The sequence below is a fragment of the Paroedura picta genome, chromosome 10, assembly GCF_049243985.1.
Source record: "Paroedura picta isolate Pp20150507F chromosome 10, Ppicta_v3.0, whole genome shotgun sequence".
NCBI classification, from domain to species: Eukaryota; Metazoa; Chordata; class Lepidosauria; order Squamata; family Gekkonidae; genus Paroedura; species Paroedura picta.
Window position 1 is genome coordinate 3,907,854 of NC_135378.1, and position 23,119 is coordinate 3,930,972.

The 23,119-nt window shown below is 48.6% G+C and overlaps 1 protein-coding gene across 11 annotated transcripts in view; it reads left to right on the forward strand.

Annotated features, from left to right (window-relative positions):
• The window catches only part of JAKMIP1 (janus kinase and microtubule interacting protein 1), a 237,294-nt gene that overhangs the window by 65,625 nt on the left and 148,550 nt on the right, over positions 1-23,119 (forward strand). For all 11 annotated transcript variants that reach the window (XR_013225029.1, XR_013225030.1, XM_077301529.1 and 8 more), the window contains exons 3-5: positions 13,349-13,843; positions 14,346-14,552; positions 16,633-16,752. Coding sequence is in view for 9 of the 11 variants with exons in the window: in XM_077301529.1 (XP_077157644.1) it covers positions 13,349-13,843; positions 14,346-14,552; positions 16,633-16,752 (822 nt within the window). In the remaining 2 variants the exon portion in view is untranslated. The remainder of the gene's footprint in view (positions 1-13,348; positions 13,844-14,345; positions 14,553-16,632; positions 16,753-23,119) is intronic.

Below are 23,119 nucleotides of genomic sequence, written 5' to 3' on the forward strand. Positions count from 1 at the left end.
TCTTTGCTTCCAAATAATAGAGAAAGGAGGATAATATAACAAATATATCAAGCAAATTTAAAAATTGCTGTAATAAATTTTTTGGAAGGGAAGGGCCAGCTTGGTGTAGTGGTTAGGAGTGTGGATTTCTTATCTGGTGAGTTGGGTTTGATTCCCTGCTCCCCACATGCAGCCAGCTGGGTGACCTTGGGCTCCCCACAGCACTGATAAAACCATTCTGACCGAGCAGTGATATCAGGGCTCTCTCAGCCTCACCCACCTCACAGGGTGTCTGTTGTAGGGAGAGGAAAGAGAAGTTGAATGGAAGCTGCTTTGAGACTCCTTCGGGTAGAGAAAAGCGGCATCTAAGAACCAACTCTTCTTCTTCAGTAATCTCAGGGCTCTCTCAGCCTCAGCCACCTCACAGGGTGTCTGTTGTGGGGAGAGGAAAGGGAAGGCAACTGTAAGCCGCTTTGAGACTCCTTCGGGTAGAGAAAAGCGGCATATAAGAACCTCCTCCTCCTTTTTCTATGGAAAGCCTCAAGTCCTTAACTAACTCAGATAAGGAGTTCTGTCATGGATTTTAACAGTAAAGAGATGCTACCAGAGTGGGGTTGGGGATTTTAATTTTGCCATTGTCAGTGGCATACCTCACAGGGACCATGTATGTGTCTGTATGTTTTTCCCATGACAACAGCTGTGGGGGAGAGTACTGGACTTGTGTATTGAGTGTTAACCTTATCCTGTAACCCCAGACCGAATCAGCCCCTCCACCTTCCCTGCTGTTTACAGTTTAAAAAATGGGATACCTCTCGTGTGATCCAGCCTTTCTTAACTTTTTACTGTTGAGAAACCCCTGAAACATTCTTTAGGCTTCAAGAAATCCCAAAAGTAGCATGATTGTGCAGAATATGGTTGGAAAGCAGAGCTGTGGACAAGCCCACCCGGGGGCCTCTCCCCTTCCCACCCTCTCCAGGCCCATCATCAGCCGTTTTTTGGTGGGGCAGGTTGACATGACCATTATTAGTTCATATCACCTAATAAATGTTTAACAATTATATATGATTAATAATTAACTCCCACCCATTTGGGAAGCCTTTCCAGGGCCATCAAGAAACCTCAGGGTTTCATGAAACTGTGGTTGAGAAAGCCTGTTCTGATCTCTGGCTGAACCTTCAGCATTTTAACCCAATGACATGTAGATTTCTAGCCTGTGGCAGAGTGGTTTCAGTGCTAAAGCCAGAGCTATTAAACATTGTGTTTTTTCATACTTCTGTCCTTTTCATTTCTTAATTGCTGAACTGTTGAGCTGCAGCCAGTAATTTCTGAGGGTTTCTTCTTGGATTAGTCAGCAAAACTTGTGTGATTCGAGTAATTGTTCCCCCCCCCCCACGTATGCTGGTCCTCTCTTGTTTGTTTCTAGGACACACAGGCAAAATTACTGGGGGTGTTGGAAGAGAAGCTTAGTGCAAATGGGAGCGAAAATGACCAGCTTCTTATGTCAGATTTGCACAATCCATTGACTGACCACACAAAGATTTCCTTCTGCTCTAGGATATCTACTGCACCATCCAAATGTAATTCAATCATACTACCCAAAGAAATAATGGCTTGCAGTGTAATTCAGTCATATAGAGAGATTCAGATAGGTTGCCTTGTTGAACAAAATAGAACAAAGTTTAGTAGCACCTTTTCTTATACCCAGAATTAAACTTCTTTGCTCTTAAAGATGTCACTGGACTCAAGCTTTGTTCTACAGGTATAGAGAATTATAGCCGTGAGATCCTCTGTGATCTCATTCCAGTTATCTGTATTTTCAACCTTTTAACCATTGAGAACTCCCTGAAACATTCTTCAGCCTTTGACAAACCCCAGAAGTGATATCAGCAGGACACATCTTTCTACCATGTTCTCGGAAGTCACATGTCACCAGAAGTCACATCATCTGTGCTCTCCTACCAGATGTGACATTGCTTCATGTCCCCTCAATGCCAGAAACGACCTAGTGGCCTACTCTGCTGGGTTGGGAACAGGGCTGGGGCAGGCATCCACCACTTTATTGCCCCCAGCGACCACTCCCCAAACACAGTTAAGTTAAAATGGGAGTACTTACATCTCTGGACTTACATCATTGCTACCACATGCAATGAGCCTCAGCCAGAATGGATTTTTGTGGCTAGAGCCCCTCCCCCTTCCACTCCCTCAAGGCCCATCATTGGTCATTTTGGGAGGGGGGCTGGTCAATATAACCGTATGTGGTCATATCACATATATTTTTTAAAAATATTATTTTATATATTAACTCCCACCCAATTGGAGAAACCCTTCCAGGGCTGTTGAGAAACCCTAGTGTTGCATGAAACCCCTTTTGACAAAGCCTGGTCTGTTTACTGTAGGGACATCCCTCCCACTTCATTAATAAGAGTGCTGTCATGTTTGATCCGCTTTGACTGAAGACAGGAAGATTATATGAATGTGGCTCTGTCAGGGCAGAGGGTGAACAGTTGTGCCTCAGTTAGGTTTGAGTCCAGCAGCCCCTTAAGAGACCAGGAAGTTTTTCAGGGTCTAAGTTTTTGAGAGTCACAGCTCCTTTAGGCATAAAAGAATAGGACTCCTCTTCTGCTGTTTCTGATGAGTGGAACATTGACACTCAAAAGCTGACACCCTGAAACTCTTGCTGGTCTTTCCAGTGCACCTGGACTCAACTCCTGCAGACCAACAAACTATATTAATGTGAGCTTCATTCACCTTTATGGGTGTACTCTTTGTTCTCTTGGAGTTGTGATTGGGGTAGGGACCCAGAGGTGTAGGCTTTGAGGGTCTGGCCCTTTGCTGTTAGTTTCTGTGCTGTCACGGAGAAGAGCTTGGTCGTTTTGAGGCAGAGGGACACTGTCAAAGCCCTGTATCCAAGTTTTTGCCTTATGTTTTATCTGCCTTTCATTCTGTATAACTGATTGTTTTAGGTGTGAATGTAGCTAGTTTGAAGAAATGTTGCACAGGGATTCCACTTGTAAAGCAGTTTGATGATTGGAAATGCTAGAGAATGTCTCCATGGCCTTTGGGCTAGAGGCACCAGTTGTGTCTTCCTGGCCTGGCTATGGGGTGGTGGTGGCATTTGGAATGTTTCATACCCAAATGGGTGGGTAGGGGAGCAAGGGGGCTGATGGCTAAGAAGGGGCAACGGTCCCTAGTTGCTTTAGTTTTAGCAAAGGTTCGTAGAATAGTAGAATCATAGAATCATAGAATAAGAGAGTTGAAAGAGACCTCATGGGTCATCAAATCCAACCCCCTGCACAATGCAGTACACTCACATCCCAATCACTCATTACTGTAACTTGCCGCCCCTTTACATAATCAGCCTCTCTGTCAGATAGCTATCTAGCCTCTGCTTAAAAATTTCCAAAGATAGAGAACCTACCACCTCCTGAGGAAGCCCGTTCCACTGAGAAAACGCTCTAACTGTCAGGAACTTCTTCCGGATGTGTAGATGGAATTTATTTTGAATTAATTTCATCCCATTTGTTCGGGTCTGTCCCTCTGGGGCAAGAGTGAACAATTCTGCTCCATCCTCCATATGGCACCCTTTTAAATACTTGAAGATGGTTATCAGATCCCCTCTCAGTCGCCTCCTCTCTAGGCTAAACAGACCAAGCTCCTCCAACCTTTCTTCATACGTCTTGGTCTCCAAACCCTTCACCATCTTTGTTAGCCTCCTCTGGACATGTTCTAGTTTGTCAACATCCCTCTTAAATTGAGGTGACCAAAACTGAACACAGTACTCCAAGTGAGGCTGAACCAGAGCAGAGTAAAGCGGTACCATCACCTCCCGTGATCTGGACACGATACTCTGTTTGTGTCGGGAACCCGCTTGCTAACTGAAAAACAGGGTGCCCCTTTGAAGAAAACGTCACGCCAGGCCTGGTGAACGATACAACAGGAACAAGCTTTATTTCAGCAACGTGGAGTCCGCTGGTATGGAGTAAGAGCTTCCACCGAACTCCAGGTGGAAGCTCCCTTTTATACAAAACCCACCTCCTTAGGCTGTATTGCCCCACCCAGTACTTGCGGAGGGAACATGCTGATACAATCATGACTCATGCACATATGCGAGGTTTTCCGGGGTTCCTGATGGCCCATTTTCCTGGAACAAAAGGCCATCTCCGGGCCCTTGTCAAAAGGTGGAGGGGGACATTGAGGTTCTTTAGCGGCCATTGCCACCTCAACGATCGGGTGGGGCGCCCAGCTGCCGGCTTGCCTATGATCACCATGCCCTACCTCCGTGATCGCGGGCGCCTCTGATGGCGGGGTTCGGTCCCGTTCCCAAGCCACCAAGGACCGAACCACGACATTCTGCCCCCCCAAAGGTCCATTCTCCAACCCCCCGGGGCGGCCAGGATACCGCTTGTGGAAACGTTCAGTGAGTCGGGGCGCAAGGACGTCCGCTGCCCAGACCCATTCCCGGTCCCCCAAAGCGAAGTCCTTCCATTCCACGAGGTACTGCAACTTCCCCCTGTGGAGTCTAGAGTCCAGGATATCCGCCACCTCGTGGTGCTCCCCCCCCGGCAGGACCTCGGGCGCTGGCGGGGAAAACACGGGGTGCCAAACGTCACCGTCCGGAGTTTTTTTTAGAAGGCTCACGTGAAAGACGGGATGGATGTGCCGGAGGTTCTTGGGGAGCTTGAGCTTGACCGAAACTTCGTTGATCGGGGCCAAGACCTCGAAAGGCCCCAAAAACCGAGGGCCTAGCTTCTTGCTGGGCAAATTCAACCGTAGGTTCCGGGTGGAAAGGTAAACTCGATCCCCCGGTCGGATCTCCTCAGCTGGTCGTCTCTTCCGGTCGGCGTCCTCTTTCTGCGCTGCCTTGACTTTGTGGAGCTGCTCCTGCAGCGACTTCCAGCAGCTCCCGGCACGCTTCCCCCACTCGCGAAGGTCGGCCGATTCCCGGGCGGGGACCTCTCCAAGCTCCGGGAAGTGTCTCAGGTCTGTCCCGTAGACGACGGCAAAAGGCGACATCTCCGTGCTGCTGTGGTCTGCGTTGTTGTACGCGAACTCGGCCAGGGGGAGCAGGGGCACCCAGGTGTCTTGATGATAGGAACCGAAACACCGCAAGTACTGCTCCAGTACTTGATTAACCCGCTCGGTCTGCCCGTCCGTCTGGGGGTGGTAAGCGGAGCTCAGCCCTTGCTCGATGTCTAACAGGCGCAGGAAAGCTTGCCAAAACCGGGACACGAATTGTGAGCCCCGATCGGAAATCACCTTGTCCGGCAGCCCGTGCAGTCGGAACACGTGATCCAGGAACATCCGAGCCAACTGTGAAGCACTGGGGACACTGGCGCAAGGAATGAAATGGGCCTGTTTGGAAAATAGATCTACCACCACCCAGATCACCGTTTTCCCCTTGCTGGGAGGCAAGTCTGTTATAAAGTCCATAGAGATCACTGACCACGGCCGGGTCGGGACCTCGAGCGGGTGCAGCAGACCTTTCGGCTTGCCAACCCCCGGCTTGCAGGTCAGGCAGACAGGACAACCACTGACGTAAGCTTTTGTGTCCCGCCGCAGACTGGGCCACCAAAACCGCCGCCGGGCCAACTTCCAGGATTTTACGAAACCGAAGTGCCCGGCGGTCTTAGCATCGTGGCAGAGGCTGAGGGCTTCCCGTCGTAGCCCTTCCGGGACGTAGACAGCCTCCCCCCTCCGCCAGAGACCGGAGTCCAAAATCAAAGAGTCCCGGAGCTCAGCCAGCTCCTCGTCTGCCCCATAGGCTGCCACTAGGCGGTCTCGGAGCGGGGCGGTCGCCGGGTCGGGCTCCCATTCCTCCCTGGCCCGCCGCCTAGTGACGACCCCCCGTCCCAGCTGCTCCTCGCCAAACACGGACCTGGTGCAGGGAGCGTACCCCTCCCCATAATGCGGCAGACGGGAGAGGGCGTCCGCGAGGAAATTCTCTTTGCCGGGGATGTGACCAAGCTTGAAATTGTACCGCGAAAAGAACTCCGCCCACCTCATCTGCTTGGCGTTCAGGGATCGCGGTTGCCGGAGCGCCTCCAGATTCTTGTGATCTGTCCAGACCTCGAACGGCTCCTCTGTTTCCTCCAGCCAATGCCGCCATTCGGTGAGGGCGAACTTAATCGCAAACGCCTCCTTCTCCCAGGTAGACCAGTTCCGCTCCGTTTCGGCGAATTTTCGTGAGAGGTAGGCCGCCGGCCTCAGCTGTCCCGCCTTGTCTCGCTGCAGGAGAACCGCCCCGGCTGCTGCGTCGCTGGCGTCGACTTGTACCACCATCGGCTGGGTTGGGTCGACGTGCAGTAGCGTGGGCTCAGACGCGAAAGCTTGCTTGAGGGCCAGGAACGCTGCCTCCGATTTCTCATTCCAGCCGAGCGCTGCGCTGGGCCGCGTGGCGCGAGGACCTCTCCCCTTGGTACCTAGCAAGTCCGTGAGGGGAGCCACTACGGAGGAGTATCTGGGGATGAAGCCTCTAAAAAAGTTAGCAAACCCCAGGAAGCTTTGTAGCTGTTTCCGGGTGCGGGGCCTTTCCCAGGCCAGCACCGCCTGCACCTTCTCGGGGTCCATAGCTATGCCCTGGGCTGAGATGCGGTAGCCCAAATAGTCCAGGGAGGGACGGTGGAATTCGCACTTAGCCAGCTTCACGTATAGGTGGTTTGCCAGCAGGCGCTTTAACACCTCCCTCACCAGGGTCACGTGCTCTTGGGGATCTTGGCTGTAGATCAGGACGTCATCCAAATAAACCACCACCCCCTGAAACAGAAGGTCCTGCAACACCTCATTAATTAGACTCATGAAAACCCCAGGTGCCCCGCTTAAGCCGAACGGCATCACTTTAAATTCGAATTGTCCCAATTGACAGTTAGACGCTGTTTTCCACTCATCCCCCTCCCGGATGCGTACCCGGTAGTACGCCTCCCTTAGGTCCAGTTTAGTGAACAGAGTCCCTTTGCCCAGCCGGGCCAGCAAATCCGGGATCAGCGGGAGGGGGTAAGCGTTCCCCGCTGCGATGGCGTTGAGGCCCCGGTAGTCCTGGCACAGCCGTCGGGACCCATCCTTTTTCCGGACGAACAAGACTGGAGCTCCCATGGGACTGGAAGCGGGCCGGATGAAACCTCGGGCCAGATTTTTATCCAAAAACTCCCGGAGGTCCTTGAGCTCACCCTCACTCATCTTGTAGATGCGCCCTTTGGGTAGTACCGCCCCCTCTGGGATGTTGATAGCGCAGTCCGTGCGGCGGTGTGGGGGTAGCTCGTCCGCTTCCCGCTCGCTGAAAACGGCTGCGAGGTCTCGGTACTCTGGCGGGACCTCGGGCTCTGGTTTCTCCTGCTGCGCCGCCGCCGCTCCCCTGGGACGCGCCGCCGTCCTCTTGTGGCTGGAATTCTCGTGGGGGACCCGATGCCGTGCACCCACCGTCAAGTCGAACTTCAGGGTCCCCGCCCGCCAGTCCACCACGGGGTTGTGTTCCTTCAGCCAATCCAGGCCCAACACCGCCCGATATCCCGCTACGGGGACCTGGATCAGCCACCGCAGCTCTTGGTGGTCCCCTATGTGGATGGCGATAGGACCCACCTCTTCCCCGAAAGGTCCCCCCTGAATCGGGCTGCCGTCCATCTGGACGAAAACCAGGGGAACCTTCCGAATGCGCTTCGGTAGCCCCAAAGCCCGGGCTATCTGGGGGTGGACCATGCTGTGGTCGCATCCAGAGTCCAAAAGAGCCTCCCCCACCCAACTTAGTCCGTTCTCCGGGTTCCGGAGCTCTAAAATTACCACGTTCGGAGGTCGCGCCTCATGCTGCAGGGGTTTTCCCTCGCACCGCGGGACCTGCTGCCCGGCGCCGTCTACAGCAGGTCCTGGCCGTTTCCCGTCGCCTGGGCGCTTCCCGGTTCGTTGCGGAGGTCCTCCGCCCGGCGTGCCTGCTGGGGGCGTGTCGCACCTCCCCCCTGGGAGAGCCCGCGGTCCTCCCCCCCTTGCCGTTGGCACGCTGCTGCGAAATGTCCTGACCCCCCGCATTTCAGGCACAGACCTTCCCGGCGTCTCCTTTCCCGCTCGGGGTTCGGGGGTCGTTTGGGGCGAGAGTTGTCGGGGCCCGGTCTCGGCGCCTCGGCTGACCCGCCTTTGGCCTCCCGGGGGGGTGCGGCGGCCCAACCCAGGCTGGCTTCCAGCTTGGCGACCACAAAACACCACCCCTCCAGTGTAGACAGATCTTCTTCTGTCCCCTTGATCACGGCCCATTCCCTGAGCTTCGGGTTAAGGCCCTCCCGGAAGTACTCGATTTGGGTCTCCTCGTTCCAGGAGAACACCTTGCCTGCTTCCCTCCGGAAAATGTCTATATAGTCCATAACCCCCCTAGTACCCTGTCGAAGTCCCTTGATCCGACTCTTTGCCTTGTCCTCAGCCTGGGGGTCCTGGAATCGTCGGCGGAGCGCGACCACGAAGTCCTGCAGGTCCCGAGTTGCCGGGTCGCCGCGCTCGGCCAACCCTAGGTACCACTGACCCGCCTTGCCCTGGAGACACGATGCCACCCCCCAGACCAAGTCCTCGGAGTCCTCATACCGGTCTCCATACCTCCGGGCATGCGTCAGCGCGTGGAGGAGGAACTGCGGGAGGTCGTCCGGCGTCCCGTCGAAACGCGCCTTAAGCTCTGGGGGGGAACGTTTTGGAGAGTAGTCCGACCCCCTCCGGATCCGGGATTCTCGGCGTCCGCCGTCTCGTCCTGCTCCGCTCCACCGGCTACCAACTTGCCCAACGACGCCGTGCCGCTCCCTGCCTTGCACGTCGCTCCTGCGTTGGTCCGGCTCTCGCCGCCCCGTCGGCTCACCCGCTCCCCCGAGATCCTCTGCTATCTCGCCTCTCCGCTGGCCGTCTCGCCTACTCGGGACTGAAAACTGCTCCGGGTCGGGGTCCGGGGCCCGCTCACCAGTACCGGGCTCGTCCTCGTCGCTGGAGACGTCCTCACTCGACGCGATCCCCTCCGCCGTTGTATTACCAGTCCCCCCGGGCCCGGCCCGAGCTTGCTCACGGGCTTCAGCTGCCTGCAAGCGCCTGGCCAAGTCCGCCATGGCCCGCCGCAGGTCCTCTAGGGATTCCTCAGGTCCTACCGGGCGAAGCGCCTGCCTCAGCTGGGTGTCCCAGGTTGGGGCCAACCCCCCAGACCTCGGCGCGCTCCCCGCCGTGCTTGGGAAACCCATGGCCCGGCGCCTTCCCTTGGCCGCCGCTGCCGAGGGTCTCGGGGTCCCGGACAGCTGCTCCTGGCCCCCCGATTTTCGGAGGAAATCTCCCGGGGACATTAAACTCATGTTCCCGGGGTTCGTGGGGGTCGAGACCGCCCCGTTGCTTGAAAACGCCATCTCTGGATCCGTCCCGATAAGCGCTCGGATGCGATGCCGACCCTGGAGTTCGGGTGGAAGCTCTTACGATGTCGGGAACCCGCTTGCTAACTGAAAAACAGGGTGCCCCTTTGAAGAAAACGTCACGCCAGGCCTGGTGAACGATACAACAGGAACAAGCTTTATTTCAGCAACGTGGAGTCCGCTGGTATGGAGTAAGAGCTTCCACCGAACTCCAGGTGGAAGCTCCCTTTTATACAAAACCCACCTCCTTAGGCTGTATTGCCCCACCCAGTACTTGCGGAGGGAACATGCTGATACAATCATGACTCATGCACATATGCGAGGTTTTCCGGGGTTCCTGATGGCCCATTTTCCTGGAACAAAAGGCCATCTCCGGGCCCTTGTCAAAAGGTGGAGGGGGACATTGAGGTTCTTTAGCGGCCATTGCCACCTCAACGATCGGGTGGGGCGCCCAGCTGCCGGCTTGCCTATGATCACCATGCCCTACCTCCGTGATCGCGGGCGCCTCTGATGGCGGGGTTCGGTCCCGTTCCCAAGCCACCAAGGACCGAACCACGACAGTTTGATACAGCCCAAAATCCCATTTGCCATTTTAGCCACTAAGTCACACTGCTGACTCATGTTCAATGTATGGTCTACTAAGACTCCTAGATCCTTTTCGCACATGCTACTGCCAAGACAAGTTTCCCCCATCTTATATTGGTGTATTTGGTTTTTCCTACCTAAATGCAGAACTTTACATTTGTCCCTATTGAACTTCATTTCATTCAGTTTAGCCCACTTCTTGAGCCTATCAAGATCATCCTGTATTCTGTTGCTGTCTTCAGTTGTGTTTGCTACCCCTCCCAATTTAGTATCATCTGCAAATTTAATAAGTATTCCCTCTAATCTCTCATCCAAATCGTTTATAAATATGTTGAACAACACAGGCCCCAGGACAGATCCTTGGGGTACTCCACTTGTCACTCTTTTCCAAGAAGATGCTGAACCATTAACAAGTACCCTCTGGATACGATTTGTCAACCAGTTATTGATCCACCTGACAGAATTAGGATCCATACCGCATTTTTTCAACTTGTCAACAAGAATATCATGTGGAACCTTATCAAAAGCTTTACTGAAATCCAGATAAACTATGTCCGCGGTATTCCCCTGATCCGGCAAGGTAGTCACTTTCTTGAAAAAAGAGATAAGGTTGGTCTGACATGACTTGTTCTTGCGAAACCCATGCTGAGTCTTAGAAATCACAGCTCTCAGTTCCACTTGCTCAAAGACCGAGTGTTTGATTATTTGTTCCAAAATTTTGCCAGCCAGAGATGTCAAGCTGACGGGTCGATAATTACCCGGATCCTCCTTTTTTCCTTTTTTGAAGATGGGGACAACATTTGCCCGCCTCCAATCGTGTAGCACCTCACCTGTTCTCCAACTATGTGTTTGTGGACTTCTCCAACAGTGATCCTAGGCCACAATTCCCGTCCCCCATTTTGTGTTACGTTTTTGCCACATTGATCACTATTTCCCTCACAAGAGAAGACTGAGGAGAAATAGGAGTTAAGCAGTTCAGCCCTCTCTTCATCATCTGTCATAATTTCACTTTAGTTATATTTCAAGCAAGAAAAAAAACAGGGACACCATAGGACCACTGCGAGGAAAAGAAAGAAGCCTTTTTTGTTACGTTTAGCATTTCTTGCTAGCCTATTGAGCTTTAGCTTTTCTAACACTCCCCCTACAATTATTGGTTATTTGTTTATACTCATCCTTGGTAATAAGGCCTTCCTTCCATTTCCTAAATGACTCTTTTTTATTCCTCAAATATTTTGATAACTGCTTATGGAGCCACCTTGGCTTCCTTAGGCTCCTTCCATCTTTTCTTCTCATGGGAATTGTTTGTGATTGAGCCTTCATTATTTCACTTTTAAGAAACTCCCAGCCCTCTTGGACTCCCATCTCTTTAAGTCTTTCTGACCACAGGACTCTATGCAACATACCTTTAAGTCTGTGAAAATCAGCTTTCTGGAAGTCTAGTCTATACGTACAACTACGTAAAGGTTTTCTCTTTCCCACAATTGAAAATTCCAAAAGCACACACATGGTCACTGCTACCAAGTGTGTCCACTACTTCCACCTCATCTACCAGTTCTTCCGTATTGATGAGAATCAAGTCTAAAATAGCATAGCCCCTGGTTCCCCTCTCTACATTCTGAGAAATGAAGCTGTCAGCAAGACAAGTTAAGAATTTAACAGAGTTTGCATTTTTAGCAGAGTTGGTTGTACCTGTCAATCCAATTGTGAGTATTATCCCACCAAGTTTCTGTGATTCCTATTAGGTCATAGCCCCCTTCCTCTATTACAACTCCTAGTTCCTCCTGCTTGTTTCCCATACTCTGTACATTGGTGTCCATCCTTTGTGTGCCTCATGGTTTTGTTTTTTGAACTTCCTTGTAAGTTAGTAGTTCCCTGTTTATGTAACATTCCCTGTAGATTTGAGATCTTCTCATGTTCAGATCTTGCCATCACACCAAGTTCTGAATTTACGTCTTGCTCCCCCTTTGTGTCTAGTTTAAAGCCCTCTTCACCAGATGTGCAAGGGTTCTCCCAAAAATCCTTTTTCGTCCCTTGTGACGTGCACACCATCTCCTGATAATAACCCCTCATATTGACATCGTTGACCATGATCCAGAAATCCAAATTGTTCCCGTTGACACTATTGATGTAGCCAATCATTTACTTACAGAATTTTTCTCGGCTTGATCCTCAGGCGAAAAGCCAACAGCCAAGAGTCCTTTAGCTCTTGCTCTTGGCTCCTTACAGAGTATTATGGTTTAATTCAGACCCCAAGAGTCTTTTGGGTTTTGTTTGTGTTTGAAAGTAATTCCTCATCATTGTTTGAAAGTAATTCCTTCCTCGGGTACAGGTCATGCTTAGGATGCTCATCTGCAATTGGTAGTAGATGATTTGATAATTCCAAAGGTCAAAACAGGAGTTTGAGTGTTTTGACCTCACGTTGACTGCCTTGCCTCAGTGATGTGCAGAAATCTGGCCATAATATATATATCAGGACATTAACAATGGGAAATGTAGTAAGGTGATCCTTGAAGTACAGTTGAGATTGCTAGGCCAGATGCAGAAAGTCTGGCATGGACAATTTAATGTCTTCAGAAGCTCTACCTGCCTTGAGCACATGGCCAGCTCAAAGGCAAAGCATACCAGTCTCAGTGTTGAGATGAGCTAGAAAAACCAGACTTGCGCAGGGGAGAAGCACCAGTTGAGCCAAAATGGAGCCAGGTTTAATAAGCAAAGGGGCAGATTTTAAATTAACTCCTGAGGGAAAGCTGAGATGAGGTTTGGAGAACACACTACTAACGGGTGATAGTGTCATGTGTGATTTTGACTGCTAGCAGATGACACAAAGCAGGTGTTAAAAACAAAGGGGAAATGGACATGACAAAGAAATAAAGTGCAAGGTGTTTGAAATCTGCTTGTAATAGAAAATGAGATTTTGGGTGTGTCAAAGGAGACACAAAACTCCAGGCCATCTAGCTTTAGGCCAGAAGTCTATTTTAGAACTCTAGTTTACAATATTTTCTTGTGCTAATTCTACCATAGTGCTCAGAACTAAGAGCTCAATTTTGATTTTAGTTAAACATGGACAGTTCCCCACCACTGATTCTTGAGTCCACCTTTGGTAGGTTCACATCTAATGTGCTATGAGAAGGTTGAGATACAAATAGGGTTGCCACCTTCCAGGTGGGGCCTGGAGAGCTCCTGGAATTACAACTGTACTTCAGACTGATCAGTTCCCCTTGGAGAAAATGGCTGCTTTGGAAGGTGGACTCTAATGCATTTGGCCCAGCTGAGGCCCCTCCCCTCCCCAATCAGGTCTTTCAGGCTCCACCCCAAAATTCTCCAGGTCAACGCTAGATAAAAAACAACAGAAAATTGTAACAGGTAATTGTTTCCCTTCCAAATCACATATTTTTGCGCAACTGGTTGACTTTTTCAATAAAATGTTCTAGGTGAGCAAGCTGAGAGAGAAACTCCAGGAAATAAAACAAGAGCGAGAACAAGAACAGCACAAGCACACGGCCTACCTGTCAGAGTTGAAGGCTAAGCTCCACGAAGAGAAGATGAAGGAACTGCAGGCTGTCCGGGAGATACTGATCCGACAGCACGAACAAGAGGTGGCTCGTGTGGCGAAAATAAAAGATAGCGAGATTCAACGATTGCAGTCCACAGTAAATGTCCTGCGAGATGGGGCAGCTGACAAAGTGAAAATGACATTGCTCAATGATGTTCGGGAAGAAGCCCGGAAGTCCTTTGATGGCGAGCGGATGAAGATGCAGCAGGAGATCCTTGAACTGAAAGCTTGCAAAAAGCAGCTCGAAGAAACATTGAGCAATGTCATGCAGGCAGATAAAATGAAGGCAGCGGACCTGCGGACAGCTTACCAGGCCCATCAGGATGAGATAAGCAGAATAAAGCGCGAATGCGAGAGAGAGATCCGCAGACTGGTAGGTGCCCCTTAGGGAGCAGAATATACTCAAAATCGTGGTGTCAACTCAGAAACAGCCAGTCCGAGAGGGGCAGGATACAAATTAAATTATAAATATGAATAAATCAAAATAAATTGCAATGACACGCAACTTAATCCTGCAGTGTTACCATGTTACTCTGAAGCAGGAGAACAATGCTTGAGTGTGGTGGCTCCTTTAAGACCAACCAAGTTTTATTCTGGGTAGAAGCTTTCTTGAGCATGCTGCATGTTTAATACCCAGACTAAAACATGTTTTGATATTGCAGAGTGACTCACGGGAAGTAGCTACAAAAGGACTGAGGTAATGAAGTTGTATTTGGTTGATGAAGCCATCCTGGCTTTCAAGCCAGCCTAGCTTCCTCCTTAGCATGACTTGGCTACCATGAAAGAGTTGCTATGGAAAAAGAACATTCTGTGCTTGAAGTTGTTGTTAATTATTCTGTTTCCTCCTTCTCTCCCTCCCCTAACTATTTTCCAAGATGGATCAGATAAAAGGCAAAGACAGAGTGATTTTGGCATTGGAGAAAGACCTTGGTGTCCAAGCAGGACATACACAAAAGCTGCTGCTCCAGAAAGAAGCACTGGATGAACAGCTTGTTCAGGCAAAAGAGGCAGAACGGTACCATGGGAGTCCCAAGAGAGAACTTCCACCTGGAGTGGGTGCTGAACTTGCAGGAAACTTGGGGGTAAGAGAACCTTTTGCTGTCTGACACACTTGCAGCATCCAAACAATGATCTGCTTTTTCTTTAACAGTAGAAACCAGTATGTCCCAGCTGCATTAAACCTTTTAAATACCAAAATAGGTCCACAATTGCTATATAGTATACCAGTGTGGATTGGTTCTATTGATCAATCCTTGGGATGTATCCTGTCCAAATTCCTGCGGAAGATATTGGGGATGCTGAACTGTGGACCATATGCAGCCGTTTGTCTGGGAACTGGCCAGGGTCTAATTAATTGAAACTGGAAACTGGCTTAGAGACCTCTGTTAAGAGATCAGTGTCATCTGATGAATCCCATGTAAAAGAGAGCTCCTTCCTGACTTCCGGGAGTTTTTATCATTTTGGTTTCTCTATCCACTGACCAGGTCAAGCTGGGTCAAAGAGCCATTTCGTGGCTGTCTGGTTTACAGTTTCCTGCTTGGAGGAGAGCTTGACTCAATAATTATCTTCAGCTAGACCAATTAGCATTTGTATGCAGGTACATCTGGAAAACTATTGGTCTGATCTCCGCCCATCTATTCCAGAGGAGGAAAATGGTTAAAATGCTCATTTCAAACTACAGGGGAAAAACATTTCTTCACACCACCTTCAAAATCTAAGGCTTTAAAATCTTTCTGTATTGTCAAATACATGAAGTTGTGCTTGAAGTTTGGAAGTCTCTCTGCAGGGTTTCAGCTGAACAGGGTCTAGTCTGTACGGAACTTTTATTCCAATCCCAGGTCGATTCAGTCCCTGCCATCTCCACTGAATGCGATTTTCATTTTGATTTTGTCCGATTTAAATTTTCCCTCTGCAACAAGCATGATTGATCTGGAGTGACCCTACCTTTATCCTGCAATATCCCAGAGTGGATATAACCCTCAATATTTGAAGAATCAGATTGAGAAAGCATGCAGAGCTCTGCCTGTTTCGAATTTGTTCCTGACCTCCATGGTAGAGAAGCCCTGATTGGCCAGGGTGTCAGTTTTCAGGCTTAAAGGGGGAAGCCCTAACTTGCCTTAAAGGGAAAGCCCTAACATTTCTCAGCAGAAGTTCCAGAAGCCTAAACTTCTCTCAGTAGGGATTTGCCTCCTGCTTTTTTTCTCCTTTCTCTGCTGTCTCCAATCATTCTCTCCCCCCCCACTTTAAGAAAAGAAAGAAAGAGGCTCCTGCTGTGCTTGGCTCCCCCCTCCCCTTCTGAGCTTCCCTAACCACATGTAGAACACTTTTCTGTTTCAGTGGGGGGGGGGGGAGGAAGACCTGAGTTCAAATCGATTTGGATTCAGCAGGATCAACAATGGAATAAACACAGAAAGTGCAGAATCAGCCCAGGATTGTGATTTCCTCAAAAAAATGTTGATGGTGATTTATTAGATTCAGAGCCACAGTAAAAATGATGCTTGCCCTCAGGTCAGATATAGTCCTACAAAAAGGAGGCAACTGTGCTCCTTTCCAGAACCTTTTTGAAATGTTAATTTGTTGCAAATGTAAACCACATTCATGTTTTTAGGAACTGATTTCACATTCCTTCAAGCAACAATTCATCTGCATATTATAACTTTATAATAAGCATCCTGTCTTGTTTTCAGGGTAAAAGTATGAAATGGTTTGCTATTTCGTTTGCCTTGATGGTAGCTACTCTCAGAAACTTGTGCATTCACACCAGCCTTCCGCAAGGTGCTGGCAAGGGCTCTGGACTAGGGTTGTGCGATTCGGCCGCTTCGGCAGCCGTTCCCTCCGGGCGCAGCCAGCACTGAGCCGCGGGGGGGGGCGGTGCCGGCAGCGGCGTGACAGCGGGCGCAACCACGCAGGTGCAGAATTCCGCACCTGCGTGGTTGTGCCCGCTATCACGCCGCTGCCGGCACCGCCCCCCCCCCGCGACGCGGCACGGCGCTGGCTGCACCCGGAGGGAATGGCTGCTTCGGTGGCTGAATCGCACAAGCCTACTCTGGACCCATTTAACATGTTCATGGTCTGCCTTGTTTACAGTGACTCAAGAATACTTCTGTGAACTTCCTTTTTGTCAGTAGTAATTTGCTTTAATGAATCTTTTTTACTGTAAAGGAGCAACGTATGGATGATCGAGACATGAGGAGGTTTCAGCTAAAGATAGCGGAACTGAATGCGGCAATCCGGAAGCTGGAAGACAGGAACACCCTTTTAGCGGATGAACGAAATGAACTGGTAAGGGAACCAGCCCAGCCAACTGTGCTTCATTTTCATTCTGAATGCGCTGCATTTGGGTGGCCTGTGAGTTTGTCCGGCACTCTGTGTTATTTTTTAATTTAATTATCATTTGATTTTTAGCCCGCCACTCTCAGCAACGACTTTGAACGAGGACTGTCTGGTTTCTCTTTTCCTTGTTGAGGCACAGATTGATTCTTACCTGGGCCAGAGTCAGGTCACTGGCTGCCTCATTCAAAGCCCTTCGTGGCTTTGCTCCTTCTTATCTTGCCATGCGCTGCCATGGCAAGAGGGCTTTTCTATGCAGGGCCGCACTGCAACAGTTCCAAAGGAAGCTTGGGGGAAGGAGTTAGGGACAGCTGACTCTACCACGGCATATACTGTCTGTTGTTTCATTCCTGCTATCATTAATTTAACATGTCATGTTAAGACTCATACTCGGCTTCACTTCTGGTTGGTTTCTAGATTTCTACCAGACAAAAATCCTCTTATGTCTGTAGGATGTCCAGGCTTGTTCATTGCATGGACATTCCATGTAATCCTGTAGTCACAGAGACAATGACTAACTATAAACAAACAAACAAATAAATAAAATAATTATTGTTCCAATAAAGAGTTTAGGAAGAATTAACTGACTCAATGCTGTAAGCCTAATTTTTGTTTCAAGCTCATTGCATTTTCATGAATCTTTATTGTATTTTTGCACAAACTGGGAATTGCTGTACTACTACAATTGCTGTACTACTACTATGTTGTTGTTGTTAGGTGCGAAGTCGTGTCCGACCCATCGCGACCCCCTGGACAATGATCCTCCAGGCCTTCCTGTCCTCTACCATTCCCCAGAGTCCATTTAAGTTTGCACCCACTGCTTCAGTGACTCTATCCAGCCACCTCATTGTCTGTCGTACCACTATGCAAATGGTTAAAAAGACATGGAGAGCAAGGTCATATCACTTAATGGAGATGTAGGTGAAAGAATTGCTGGCAAGAGTTTCAGTATGCAGAGAGAGTAAAGCACTACGCTGCTTCAAGAATAAAGGTTTTTATTGTGAAGAGAAATAACTACATATAGAAAGATAGAGAGAGACCGAACTATCTAGCTAGCTGCTGTCATTCTTTTCAACTGTGCTAGAGGCAAGCATGGGAAGTGTGCTCAAAAAGCAGGAAGTCTCCTATTCATCCGATCAGGACACTGAAGGAGAGAATTTGCAAAGCATCAGAAAGTTCCTATCCTATGTACACTAAATATACATATCCCCTGATGCCCCCTGCAGAACACCCTTTATAGTCTGCTCAATTATACACACAGCAGATCTTGCATATCCCAACGATAATCTGGAAAATGAATTGTATCCTAAATCCTGTAAGCAGGTGGTTTTCTTAGAAGAACAAGCAAAGCTGGTTCTTATATGCCGCTTTCTTTACCCGAAGGAGTCTCAAACATGGATACAGAGGTTGTCGAGAGGCATTTAGCTGCACTGGATGAGTTTAAATCGCCTGGGCCAGATGAAATGCACCCGAGAGTGCTCAAAGAACTTTCCAGAGAACTTGCACAGCCCTTGTCCATCATCCTCGGGACCTCTTTAAGGACTGGAGATGTCCCGGAGGACTGGAAGAGAGCAAACGTTATTCCGATCTTCAAAAAAGGGAGGAAGGATGACCCGGGAAACTACAGACCAGTGAGTCCGAACTGTTGTGGGGAAGATAACGGAGCAGATATTAAAGGGAGCAATCTGCAAACATCTGGAGTACAGTTTGGTGATCCATGGAAGTCAGCAAGGATTTGTTTCCAACAGATGCTGTCAGATCAACCTGGTTTCCTTTTTTGACCAAGTAACAGGTTTGCTGGATCGTGGAAATTTAGTTGATATCGTTTACTTGGATTTTAGTAAATCTTTTGATAAGGTTCCCCATGATGTTCTGATGGATAAATTGAACGACTGCAATCTGGATTTTCAGATAGTCAGGTGGATAGGAATTGGCTAGAGAACCACACTAAAAGAGTTGTTGTCAATGGTGTTTCATCAGACTGGAGGGAGGTGAGTAGTGGGGTACCACAGGGCTCGGTGCTTGGCCCGGTACTTTTTAACATATTTATTAATGATCTAGATGAGGGGGTGGAGGGACTACTCATCAAGTTTGCAGATGACACCAAATTGGGAGGACTGGCAAATACTCCGGAAGATAGAGACAGAGTTCAATGAGAACTGAACACAATGGAAAAATGGTCAAACTTTTCACGTGGAGTACTGTGTGCAGTTATGGAGGCTTCACTTCAAGAAGGAAGTAGATAAAATTGAAAGGGTACAGAGGAGAGCGACGAGGATGATCTGGGGCCAAGGGACCAAGCCCTATGAAGACAGGTTGAGGGACTTGGGAATGTTCAGCCTGGAGAAAAGGAGGTTGAGAGGGAAAATGATAGCCCTCTTTAAGTATTTAAAAAGTTGTCACTTGGAGGAGGGCAGGATGCTGTTTCCATTGGCTGCAGAGGAGAGGACACGCAGTAATGGGTTTAAACGACATGTACAACGATATAGGCTAGAAATCAGGAAAAAAATTTTCACAGTCAGAGTAGTTCAGCAGTGGAATAGGTTGCATAAGGAGGTGGTGAACTCCCCCTCACTGGCAGTCTTCAAGCAAAGGTTGGATACACACTTTTCTTGGATGCTTTAGGATGCTTAGGGCTGATCCTGCGTTGAGCAGGGGGTTGGACTAGATGGCCTGTATGGCCCCTTCTAACTCTATGATTCTATGATGATGATGATGATGATGATGATTCAATTTATTTCCTGCCACTCCTGAAATTGGCTCATGGCGTGTTACAAATGTGTCCAATAAAAGCCCATTAAAACAGACAGTAAAACACAACTAAAACATCAACAACATGGCAAAATCTCTTCCTCAACCCCCCCCCCCCATCCCTACCTCAAGGGTGAAGAAAGGAGGGCCAAGATCATACTGACTGCTGCAGGGGGTGGCATGCTGATCTTCCTCGCTGCCCCCGGACTCAAATGTAGACCTGGTGGAAGAGCTCTGTTTTGCAGGCCCTGGAGCTGATTTGTCCCCTTTTTTGTAAATGGGCACGACAATGCTAAGTTTCCATCCAGGGGGGTTTGACCTGTGTTGTTAATTTGCGGGAAGGTTTTTGCTAGTACAGGAGACCATCATGCTGGAAAGGCTTTATAAAGATCTGCAGGGATCAGATCTTCCCCTGGGGACTTACTGTTGGAGTATACAATGTCTGGTGTACAAAGTTAACCGGGAGGAAGACCCTGATGGGGGCAGCAAGAAGGCTGTTAGATAGATCAGAGAGTTCAGGACCTTTCTGTCTTTTAACTGTGCCTTTTGTCTGTCCCTAGATTGCTACTCTTAGGGCAATTTCCTCTTTCTTCCCGGATGCTTCTCAGTCTGCCTTCTTCTCTTGAGCCAGCTAGATGTAGGAGCTCTATCCTCCGCCTCACCTTTCCTATCCGGAATGTCCTTCCATAAATAAAACTTTCCTTTCTAAGCTAAACAGCGTCTGCATATCAATGAAATAACTTTGCTATGCTAACAAAAGGGTTATGGGCCCAGGGCAGACACTAATTAGTTAGACAAAGGAGAATTGCCTGAGGGGGCTCGGTCGGAGCCTGAGGCGAGAGGAGAACAAAGGGGATCCAAGATGGCCACGTGCGGTGAGGATCACACCCAGCAAATCTACAAACTGACGGACAGCAACTATCTACTTTGGAAGGCAAGAATAAAGGCCTTAATGAAGGCGGAGGAGATTTATGAGGTAATTGAGAAACCCCGACCGCCAGAAACCCAAATTGTGGAGAGGATCTCCTGGGACAACAAGAATGAAAAGGCATGCGGTATGTTGCGGGGGTCCCTTTCTCACAAAAACTTGTTGCATGTTTTAAATTTGAAAACAGCCAATGAAGTATGGGATAAGATTCAAAAGATTTATTCCAGAGTTTCCTTGAAGCTGCCTGTTGAATCCCTAAAAGGTCTCCCTGTGAATGCAAAGGAGACAGTGGGTTTCAAATGCAAAGAGAGCAGCCCCAGTCAGTGGGAATGCAAACTGGCAAAACAAAGGGAAGAGGCTGTAAAGACCCAATGGTCTGCCACAAAGACAGAGAGCCCAACAGGCAATCTAAACAGAAAGCAAAGCAAAGACAGTGTCTTAAACAGGAAACAAGACAAAGAGTTAACAGATTTTAAATGTCTTTCAGTCTCCCAGAATGTTTATCAAAATAATGCAAATAATATTTGATTTATTGACTCTGGAGCCATAAATCATATGTCGAATAACCAAAGAAATTTTATAGAATTGGATGAAAGTCGGAAATTGGAATTAATTGTAGCCAATGGGTCAACAATGCTCTGCTTAGGAGTTGGGACAGTTCAATTATCGTGCAGATTACCTACTGGGAGGACCCAAAGAATCCTGATTCAGAATTGCATGTATGTCCCTACACTTGCAAATAACCTCCTCTCAGTGGGGGTGATGACTGATAAAGGACTAGATGTATGTTTTGACAAAGTTAAATGCTTAATTAAGGATGCAAATGAGATTGTGGCCACGGGAAGCAGAGAAGGTGCTTTGTATGTGCTGGATACCTGTAAGCAACCAGAAATTAATCTTGTGAAGCAATGCAAACATAGAGACTGTATGAATCTGTGGCATCGCAGATATGGCCACCGGGATAATCAAGCAATAAAACAATTAGTAAGCCAGGATCTAACAAAGGGCTTGCAGATGAAGGGGTGCCCTATTGAACCAGAGCGATGCATATGCTGCCTTAAAGCCAAAGCAACCAGACCCAGCTTCAAAGGGAAAAGTGATTTGCAAAGGGCAAAGAGGCCCCTAGAACTTATTCACAGTGATATATGTGGTCCAATGAGGACAACAACCCCCAGTGGAAACCGATATATACTGACTTTTATTGATGATTTCTCAAGATATACTGTAACTTACCTGCTCAAAGAAAAAGGCCAGGTATTGGAGAAATTTAAAGAATACATTGCAATGGCCAGGAACAGGTTCACTACAGAGCAGCCATTAGTATTATTTTCTGATAATGGGGGAGAATATATTGGACATGAAATGAAAAATTATCTGGCAGAAAATGGCATAGAACATAATTTCACTGTCCCATATACCCCAGAGCAAAATGGTGTGGCAGAAAGAAAGAACCGCTCTCTCTCACAGAGATGTGTAGATGCATGCTCCTAGAAGCAGGCTTACCTGAGAAGTACTGGGGAGAGGCCATTAACACTGCTACCTACCTGCAAAATAGGCTACCTACCAAAGTTGCTACTGCAACACCCTATGAACTTTGGTATGGGCACAAGCCCAGTGTGAATCATTTAAGGGTGTTTGGATCTAAAGCTTATGCCTACATTCCCAAAGAGAAGCGAGCCAAACTGGATCTTCGTGCTGAAGAAGGCATTTTTGTTGGCTACGCAGTGGGATGTAAAGGTTACAGGATCCTTAACCCCCAGACAGACAGAGTGAAAATCTGCAATGCGGTGTATATTGATGAGAATCCTAGAGGCGTCAAAGCTGTGGACATCAGTGAACCTACACCAGCAGAAGGGGGCGAATCCTCGCAACTAGAAACAGTGTTCCTCAGTCCTATGGGCAATGCGAAGCAAACTTCCCCGCAACTAGAAACAACGTTTCTCAGTGTAGAGGACAACGCAGAACAAGACTCCAGTGCAGAACCTCACGAACCAGAAGGGGTTGCAGAGCCAAGTGTCAGGCAATCTTCAAGAACAAACAAAGGAGTACCACCAGAAAGATTCACTTATCTGGTAAAGGCAGAAGCAGCACCTGAGCCTTCCACATGGAAAGACACTGAAAGGATGCCTGCCAAGGAAGCAGCTAAGTGGAGAAAAGCTGCAGAAGAGGAAATTGAATCTCTGAACAAGAACCAAACCTGGACACTCACAGAACTGCCTCCAGGGAAGAGGACAGTTGGATGCAAGTGGATCTTCAAAACCAAACTTGGAGCAGAAGGGGAAGTACAAAGGCACAAAGCCAGATTGGTTGCCAAAGGATACTCCCAAAAATATGGAGAAGATTATGATGAAACCTTCACACCTGTGGTGGGACACACTTCAATAAGAATGCTCTTGACATAGCTGCAGCAAGAAAGATGCACGTGGAGCATCTGGATATAAAGACTGCATTTCTTCATGGAGAAATAAAGGAAGAAGTCTACATGGAACAGCCACCAGGATTTGAAAGACACACAGACAAGAATTTTGTGTGCAAGCTGAAAAAGAGCATCTATGGACTGAAACAGGCTGCAAGATGCTGGAATGAGAAACTGCATCAGCTTCTAACCAAGGAAGGGTTTTATGCAAGGCAAAGCAGAAC